Raw genomic sequence first — 9904 nt, 5'->3', positions numbered from 1 at the left:
AGAAAGGGAGGAGAAATGAGAGAAATGAAGAGAAATATCATCAGTACATGTGTGAGTCTTATTCCCTCAAATATCCTTAAGTTCTGCTACCCTGAAGGCATTCTGTTTCTCTCCATGGGACAATCCTGGGAGCTGTTCTCACAGGCTGCAACACTCACCCAGTATTGGTGGGACTCACATCACTTTATGTAGCCTGTGGATCAAGAAGTAGATCTCTCAGCTACCTCTCCAGCAATGTCTGCCTGCACCCTGCCATGATTCCCATCAGGAAGATAATGGACTAAACCTCTGAAATTGTAAGCCAGCCCTAATTTAATGTTTTCTTTTATAAGGGTTACAGTGTCACGGTGTCTCATTATGAAAACAGAAGTACACTAAGACCTGCAACAAAAAAAATCTAATAGGTCTTATAGTAAAAACCTGGATCCAGATATTGGGGTAAATACTGAAAGATCAGAAAGACAAAAGAACAAGCTACTACCATGCCTCACTTCTCCAACTCCATGAATCCTCTGTTTGAAAGCCTCTGAATCCTTACCCAAAAGGGTTCCAGTCAAAAAGGGATCTGATGAAATGGCTTCAGCCAAAAAGCCTTTAGTCAAAAATGGGTTCCAATTTTTGTCTCCTCATGCGTTATATACCTTTCTCTGCCCATTCATTCCACTTCTTTCCTAGTGCTGGGATTAAAGGCATGTGTGCTTCCCAAGCAAAGGCATGAGATTACAAGTGCTGGAATTAAAGGCGTGTGACTCCCAAGTACTGGGATTAAAGGTGTGTGCCACCACTCTCTGGCTCTGTTTCTCTCCTAGACTGACTAAATCAATCTCATGTAGTCCAGGGTGGCTTTGAATTCACAGAGATCCAGACAGATCTCTGCCTCCCTAGTGCTAGGATTAAAGGTGTGTGCTAGCACTACCAGGCCTCTATGTTTAATCTAGTGGCTTGTTCTGTCCTCTTTTCCTCAGTCAAGCTTTATTTGATACACAATATATCAAGACAAAGACCAAAACTTTCAACATGCACTGGGGTATTGCTGTGATAGGTTAGACCATGATTTTGATTGGAGAAATTGGACTTTTATGACTGTGAACTGGAAAGGTGGTTGAGTGCTTTAATGTGCAATCCTTGTAAAAACATGGAAGTCAGGGGTGCTGAGGGTGATGAACTGTGATGAGTTCTGGATAAATTTCCTCGTGCAGAGGAAATCTCACAACAGCCTAGTATTGACTCTGCCAGGTGGTTATTAGTGTTCACTCTTATTCAGATTTATAATGAATTGGAGCAAGCTGAGCAAAGAAAATATTTTAAAAATGTACAATTTGAGGAGAAATGGGGCACCAGAAAGTGGAATGGAGATAAGTCCTGTGATCAAGGCAATAAAAAGATTAAGGGATGGAATACAGAGAGTGGTGAATTTAGGGCAAGATCCCACCTTGCTAAGTTTCCAATGTGTGAAAAGAAAACTTAGAGCCATTGTGGATGTAATGGTCTTATTAAATAGGAAACACAGAGCCAAATGCAGAGTTAAAAGCCCAACAGGTCAGAGCAGTAGCTAGGAGCTGAGACTTAACACTGCTTTCTTACCCTTCGCTACCCCTGAGAAAGAGGCCTAATTCCTATGTGTCTGTCTTTTCATTGACTTTCTGTTCTGCCTTCTTATTGGGTATAAACCCAACCACATGACCTCCTCGTCATTGTTTGTCTATACTGACCTCTAGGTCTCTATGGTTAGTATAGAGATTAAAGGCATGTGTCTTCATGCTGACTGTATCATTGAACACACAGAGATCTGTCTGTCATGTGATCAGGATTAAAGATGTGTGCCACAACCACCCTCCTTCTGCTATGGCTTGCTATTAGTTCTGACCTCCAGGCAACTTTATTTATTAACATACAAATAAAGTCACATTTCAGCACAAATACAATATCTGTATAAGCCATGTGTGGTGATGCATGCCTTTAATCCCAATATTGCTGAAGTGGAGGAAGTGGCATGTGAATCTCTGAGTCTGAGGCCAGGCTGGTTTAATTGTAAATTCCATAACATCTCTACTTAGGCAGTTAAGGATATGATCAAAAATAGAGCTGATGAAGATGTAATTTAAACAACTTTGAGTTCAATGACAGTATGATAGACATGTTTCAGGACAGTCAAGCTTCTGCAGAGAAGGAAACCACAGAAAACAGAAGGCAAATGAAGATAGAGTTGAAAAAGCAGGCTTGTTCCAGCCCAGAAAGCAGCAGAACTTGGCAGCGTTGGCAATGAGGTTCTGTCATTAATGTCAACGATTAAATAGGTAATGTAATCTTCCCCTAAGATCAAGGGAAGCCAATGAGGCCAGGAAAGTTTCAGGGGTACCCATGCATTGAGACCTATCTAGGCCACTTGGCGAATCTGTGAATTTGAAGCCTACATTCCCTTGGACATGCCAAGATGTTAGAGATGCCAGAATCATGGAATACCTACATTGGGAAGCTGTTAACAGGGAGTAGAACCAGCCCAAGAGAAAGAACTGTTTGGCAATCAACAAAGTTGAAAAGACTTGAAGATCTGAAGAGTACTCTGACATCAGACATGGAGATGAAGTGTTTGGAGTTTGATCATATGGTTTTTGGTCTTGCATTAATCCAATATTTCCCCACTATCCTTCTCTTCCTCAACTTTGGAAGACTAATTATATCCTGTGCCATTGTATGTTGGAAGTATGTGGTCTGTTTTTTGAATTTTTGATTTTATTACAAACTAAGTTATAGCTAATGGATGAATCACAGTGGATATTTCAATCTCTGCACTTCTGAACATTGTTGAGACTGTGATAGACTTATAGGGACTTTTGAATTTGGACTGAATGCATTTGGAAGTGTTATGGAAACAAGCCTTTGGGGGCAGGGAGTGGAATGTGGCTATTTGAATAAGTATGAAACCTATAGAATTTTCTGTTTGAATTCTTGGCATATAGTTAGTGACATTATTAGGATTGTAGACTGTTGGAGTGGGGGTGGCCTTGTTTTGCAAGTGTCTCAATGTGAGGGTTGGTCTTGAGGTCTCATGCCCTCTAGCTATGCCCAGTGTAGGACAAATTTCAGCTCCTGGTGACTGTGAATCAAGATATAGAACTCTCAGGTACCTCTCCAGCACCTTGTCTCCCTACATGCTTCTCATCATTGAAGACAATGGACTAGATTTCTGACAATGTAAGCCAGCACCAACTAATTGTTTTCTTTTATAAGAGTTGCCTTTGTCGTGGTGTCTCTTTACAATAGATACAAACTAACTAAGACATGTTATTCTTAGGGCAGGGTTATTAGCATGCAGCTTTGTATTTGTTTGAACTAAGCAGACATAACTAGTTTCCCAAAAAAATCCTAGTGAGTGACATTCACAGATAATGTTAGGCTCTAGAGTTCTTGATTTATCTACAATCATTTCTAAATTTGCAATTTGAATGCTTCTTTCATTTTTTAAATTTTTATTTTATTTTTGCATTTAATTATCTAATTTAATTAATTAGAAGTCACTGATTTATTTATGTTTTTTTAGTATTTACTGTTTTGATGACCCAAAGCCTTCTTCATCCCATCTCCTCCTCTTATTCCAGCATAGCTGTTTTACAATTATTATTTTTCCATCTTTACTCATATCATACATTCTCTTATCTTCACTAGCCTCTGTAAGAGGCTCATTTTAACTATATGATGTGGTCTTTTCTAGTTTTTTGGGCTCAACACATTCATCCCACATAAACACACATTTCTAAACAACCAGAAGCAATTCAACCAAGCTGAGAAAGCGTGTATACTAGTGATATTCTGGGCCTGTGTTACCTCACTTAATAGAATACTTTCCATTATTTTGCTGTAACCATTTTCTAGGGTGTTCTACAATGCCAGTGCATGGAGAAGGGGAGACTGTTTAGCATCTGGTAGTTCCAATGGTCTCAGCTCATCTACTCACTTTGTTTTAACTTCTTCAAATTCCAAGACCCCCTGCCAAAAATTCTGCCCTAGTTCTTGATTGTTCAGCTGACCATCCTCACATGGCTGAAGAGTATGTGGAAAAACAGTGTCCTCCCTAGGGCTTCTTGGTTCAGCCTGGTACTGATTCACAGATGCTTCTGTCTACTTCTTCAAGAGGATCTCACCCTACTAAAAAGGATGTCACATGTATACTCCTGCAGGAATAAAATATGGTGTCCTGAGAGTTTCCTCCCAATGCAAGGCACTGATGGACATTCTAACACACTGGTGTTTTTTTCCTACCATTTAAACACTAGAGCAAGAAGTTGTGCATGATTATGCCAGACAAAGTTTCAATAAAGACACTAAAGATTTCATCTAGGTATCAATGATCAGATCTTGTCCTATTTGCAATTTTTGCTGGTATATATTTTTTCTATTTACTTTCTGTTATCTATTCTGTAAGATTTCATTATACCAGTTATTCACTTATCTCTAACAGCCCTGTCATGTGTGTGTGTGTATGTGTGTGTGTGTGTGTGTGTGTGTGTGTGTTTATGTGGTGTGATTTTCATAAAACTAGTTCTTACCTTAATGTGATGTAAGTTGTGTCTTGAGCCATCATTCTAATGCACTATGTGCTTTAAATACCTTTTTTAGATATTACTACAACAGAGTAAATACCTAAAGACCACTCAGCATGACCACAGTCCAAATTGAGAGTCTGTATTAAGTGGACTTGGAGACTACCTGGAGAGAAACACTTCTCACAGAGCAACCTCAAATTCACCTGACAAGAAGCTGATATGGGCAAAAATGGCAGAAAAACTGTATCTTGGTTGACAGTTGGAAGGAGGAAGTCATGAAAGTAAGAAGCTTAAGAGCAGCTAGAAGTAGATAATAATTTGCACATTTGACACCAATGTTTCTAGAACAGGTTTGGGTACTTTGCAAGGGATGTTTTATGTAGAGGGTAGAAAAGAAGTTTAGTTTCAGGTAAACACAAAGATGGCTCCCCATAATTATATGGAGGCAACTTTACCTACTCACAAGACCGTACATCTATTCTTAGTGGTATTATAAAGTTCTCATTATATTTATTATGATTCTAGATGAGATATACATTAAAAATTAAAATGTTTAACATGTATTCATTATTGAATTTGTTTTCCTTTCATACCATGACTAGCAAATCAATATATTCTGGTAGGTTTACATCATGTTTGTTTGTAAGGACTGTCACTTTTTATTGTTTCTCATAGGCCAACACCATGTTGTCCTGCATGACCATTTTCTCTGCAACTCGGTGGATCTCCTTCCATCAATATTTACATCCTGAGGTATTGGGCAATCTCACAGTAACATACATGGGAAGTAACTACTCCTGCAAAATTTTGGAATGAGGTCTATTTAAGTGGTCAGGGCTGATGTTTATCTCTTGACATTAAGGAATCTTTGCTTCAGTCTCAGAGATTGCTCATGAATTAAAGGCATCTTCTTCCATTCAGGCTGCAAATATTTGTCATTATTAATTAGACTGAGAAATAGCAGGGCCATATTCCAAAGGAAATTTTGCTGAATCACAAAATGGATTTAAGGAATCTGGCAATTAGAATCATTTTCTTATCACAAACTACCACTGGAATTCTGGGAAATCTCTCTCTTATGTTCTACTATCTAGTCCTTTACTATAGGGAATGCAAACTAAAGCCCACAGATTTGATTCTCATGCATCTAATGGCATCCAATGTCTTGGTCATTCTCTCTGCAGGAGTGCCCCACACAATGGCAGTTTGGGGACTGAAGCAATTTGTGAATAATTTTGGATGCCAGCTCCTATTGTACATGCAAAGATTTGGGCGAAGTGTGTCCATTGGCAGTATTTGCCTCCTTAGTGTCTTCCAAGCCATCACCATCAATCCAAGGGGATTCTGTTGGAAAGATCATAAATTCAAAGCTGCAAAGTACATTGGCTGCTCTATTGACCTTCTCTGGGTCTTGTACATGTTGATAAATTTCATTTTCTTTGTGTATCCTTTTATTGAAAAGAATAACAAAAATGCCACAAGAAAACGAGATTTTGGATACTGCTCCATTGTAGGGAGTGATGAAATCAGTGACTTACTCTATGTAGCATTGCTTGTGTGTCCTGAAATCTTCTTTTCTGTGATGATCACCTCTTCCAGCAGCTCCATGATTGTCATTCTGTACAGACACAAGCAAAATGTCCAACACATCCGCAGCACTACTGGTTCTAGCAGAACCTCCCCTGAATCCAGAGCCACCCAGAACATCCTGGCATTGGTGGCTACCTTTCTGGTTTTTTATACCCTCTCCTCCATCTTACGAGGCTGCATTGCTTTTATTCATAATCAAAACTGGTGGCTTGTGAACATCACCCGTTTTACTTCTCTATGTTTTCCATCTTTTGGACCCTTTGTTCTTATGTATCATTATTCCATTCTGTCCAGATTCAGTTTGGTCTGGATGAGTCATAAAACCTCTTAATCTTATTTTAAGTATTTACATGCTATGTTTTGCTTATATGGTTGCTTACTCCCCCATAACACTCAAAGATTCAATTCGGAAGGTTAAGACTGTAAAACTTAGTCTTTCTTTCATTAACCAAAATGAGTATGGGACTTTTGTTATCTGCTTGAATCAGCAGACTGGATGAGCTGAGATCCATTACATTCTTGAACTTGCAGCTGGGAGAGTCTTCCCAGTACTCATGTAATGTTTGAAGGAGCCCACAAAAACTGCTGTAAATAAATCTGCCCATCTTGTTGCTTTCCTCCTGTCGGGGTATCATGACTGCTTGATGAAGTCACAGGTACCACTGTGTACCACATTCTAACAGCAAGGAAAACTGAATCCACAGCTGACAATAAACTTGATCTTCAGGGGGCCATGGTCCCATAACAACTGCTTTAGCCTTCACCAGTACCAAAAAATCATGTTAATATGTTTCACCTAATGTAGAAAACAATTCAAATGAATGATGCTTTTACATGATCTTGAATTAGATTAGCTACTATTTTATTGAGAATTTTTGTATCATCAGTGACAGTGACCTATACATTTTCTTTGTTATTATTTGGTCTTTATCTGCTTTGGCATCACAGTAACGCTTTGTGTTTCATCAAAAACATTTGGAAACCATTAATAAAACCAATTGTATGGGGTATGGAAGAGAGAGAGAATAGTTTATGTCCTGTGGAGAGAGGTGAATTTGAAGAGGTGAAGGCAGTGAGGAGTGGGCTGAGGTGGGTGGCATGTTTACCAACTAGGAACCTTAGTGCTATCTGGTCTGAGCTGAAGGTAAGGGCCATGTCTGTGCCCATGACCCTGCACCACCCATGGACTGTGTTGATGTCTGCTGTTCCTGTTACTACTGAAAGTCAAGAGAATAGGCTTATACAGAGGTGGACCCAACCCTCGCTGGCTGGAACACTAGAAAGAACTGTTCCTAACCTCCTAGGCTAGAGCACTTGAGAGTGCAGGTCCTGTACCTTGGCTGGGCAGTGTGACAGAGCTGACCCTGTTGGCAAGGTCTAGGTGCACTGTTGCTGAGGACATTAAAGTGGGAGGGTTGGTTCTGTCCCCCTTGGAGACCATGTGGTGGCATGGGCAAGGAAAAGATGCCCTCCCCTCTCATACCTCAGCACCAGAGGAAAGCAGAAGTGTAGCTAGAGTTTTCCTGCCTGGCCCACAGTCAGGACAAATCTCTCTCACCCACCAGTCCCACAGCCGCTCAGACCAAACCAAGTGAACACAGAGACTTATATTGGTTACAAACTGTATGGCCGTGGCAGGCTTCTTGCTAACTGTTCTTACAGCTTAAATTAATCCATTTCTATAAATCTATACCTTGCCACATGGCTCGTGGCTTACCGGCATCTTCACATACTGTTTGTCATCGGGGCAGCTGGCAGTGTCTCTCTGACTCAGCCTTCCACTTCCCAGCTTTATTCTCCTCCTTGTCCCGCCTACACTTCCTGCCTAGCCAATGGCCAATCAGTGTTTTATTTGACTAATTAGCAACACATTTGCCATACAGAATAACCCACAGCACTTTCCCCCCCCTTTTTTTTTTCAAAAAGGAAGGTTTTAACCTTAGCAAAGTAAAATTACATATAATTTAGGAATTTGGGCGTAGCTTCTCTTACTACTTCCTGCTGGAGGGGGGCGCTGTATCTTATGGGAATACAAACAAAATTTTAGAATTATGGAATAGTCCATGAGGGTGTATCATCTGAGCCAGTTGCCTTCAAATCGTTCTGGATGTTGGATCATCTGGGCCATGGTGTCATCGGAGACCTTTCAGGGGGTCTTGGCTGGTCAAATCTGATGTATCTTAATCTTGAACAAATCCATAGCCTCTGGCTTTCTGTGGAAACAAAAGCAGAGTCTCCTTTCCAAAGTAACATATCCTTATATCCAAATTTTGAAGTCAAAGTATCTTTAAAATATACATTTTGGCATAACTCAACAGCTTTTACAATCAAATATTTTTCTGCAGTTAAAAATCCCAAAGACAACACAATCCAGATTCTCTGTGTAATATCCATTTTTACGTGGCTTATTTTTCATACTACCTTTTCTGTCTCTTTAAAGACTTTATTTTTTAAAACTATGTATTTGTTTCTATAACTGTATATATCACCTTTTTTTGTCTCTTTCAAGCCTATGTATATTTTACACATATTGTAAACTATTACATCTGAATCTGTCTTATTGTGAATCTATTGCTTTAACTTGCAGCAGCTGCGGCTGCTGGCTCTGCCCACATCAGCTTCCCAACATGGCTACATTTATAGTCAGCTCTGGGAGCTATCCTGGGTCTATGCTTTTATCCAAGCACCGTGTAGCCCAGAAACCTTTTTGTTGTTGTTGTTGTTGTTTTGTACTAGCAAAGTCTAAATCCACCATGCAGCTTAATGTGCCATTTGCAGAGGCCTCATTCCCGCCATACGGCAGGTCAAGCGTGCAGGCCAGGAACCCACAAGTAGCTCAAACCGGCAGCTGCTGCTCATTTGAGAGAGACAATTAGGAACTGTTTTTAGCTCCGTTTTAGAATCTTTTTTCTCAGTTTTTAGGTAGAAACTCTTGCCACCACGTTGGACGCCATTTGTAGCTAGAGTTTTCCTGCCTGGCCCACAGTCAGGACAAATCTCTCTCACCCACCAGTCCCACAGCCGCTCAGACCAAACTGTATGGCCGTGGCAGGCTTCTTGCTAACTGTTCTTACAGCTTAAATTAATCCATTTCTATAAATCTATACCTTGCCACATGGCTTGTGGCTTACCGGCATCTTCACATGCTGTTTGTCATCGGGGCGGCTGGCAGTGTCTCTCTGACTCAGCCTTCCACTTCCCAGCTTTATTCTCCTCCTTGTCCCGCCTACACTTCCTGCCTAGCCAATGGCCAATCAGTGTTTTATTTGACTAATTAGCAACACATTTGCCATACAGAATAACCCACAGCACAGAAGCGCTTACCTAGTACCACAACCACTGCAGCACTAGTGAGAATAGACCCCTTACCTCTCCTAGGCAGCACAGTAGGGCTGACCCTGTTGTCAGGGTCTCAGGTGATCCAGCTCTAAATTTAGAGTATGGGAAATCTGGTCCCACCCCTCATCTATCATATGGTGGTGTGAGGGAGGGAGAGATGTTCTCCCACAATATCCCTCACCACCTGTGGCAGGTGGGAGATCAGGCCTTGAGATCATGAGAACTGATGAGCTGACCCAACCTCTCACCAGCTACTGCACTAGGGACAGCAGATCCTACACCTCATCGGGAAACACAGTAGAGCTGACCAAGTTTACAATGGAAAGGGTAAACCAAACTCGAGGGCCTGAGAATAGGAGAGCTAGTCTTACTACACATCTGTTATGTTGAGATGTGGATGGTAGAGAGGTACCCCCTGCTGTTTGCCCCTC

At 40.8% G+C, this 9904-nt stretch overlaps 1 protein-coding gene across 1 annotated transcript; it reads left to right on the top strand.

Annotated features, from left to right (window-relative positions):
• The first annotated feature begins 5535 nt into the window (after positions 1-5535).
• LOC131902583 (vomeronasal type-1 receptor 2-like) lies at positions 5536-6465 on the top strand. Its single transcript, XM_059253604.1, has one exon. The coding sequence runs from the start codon at positions 5545-5547 to the stop codon at positions 6463-6465; it is 921 nt and encodes a 306-aa protein (XP_059109587.1). The 5' UTR covers positions 5536-5544.
• The last annotated feature ends 3439 nt before the right edge of the window (positions 6466-9904 follow it).

This window comes from Peromyscus eremicus, chromosome 1 (genome assembly GCF_949786415.1).
Source record: "Peromyscus eremicus chromosome 1, PerEre_H2_v1, whole genome shotgun sequence".
Taxonomy (NCBI): Eukaryota; Metazoa; Chordata; class Mammalia; order Rodentia; family Cricetidae; genus Peromyscus; species Peromyscus eremicus.
Note: the sequence above shows the minus strand (reverse complement) of the source record. Positions and strands in the feature narration are given on the sequence as shown.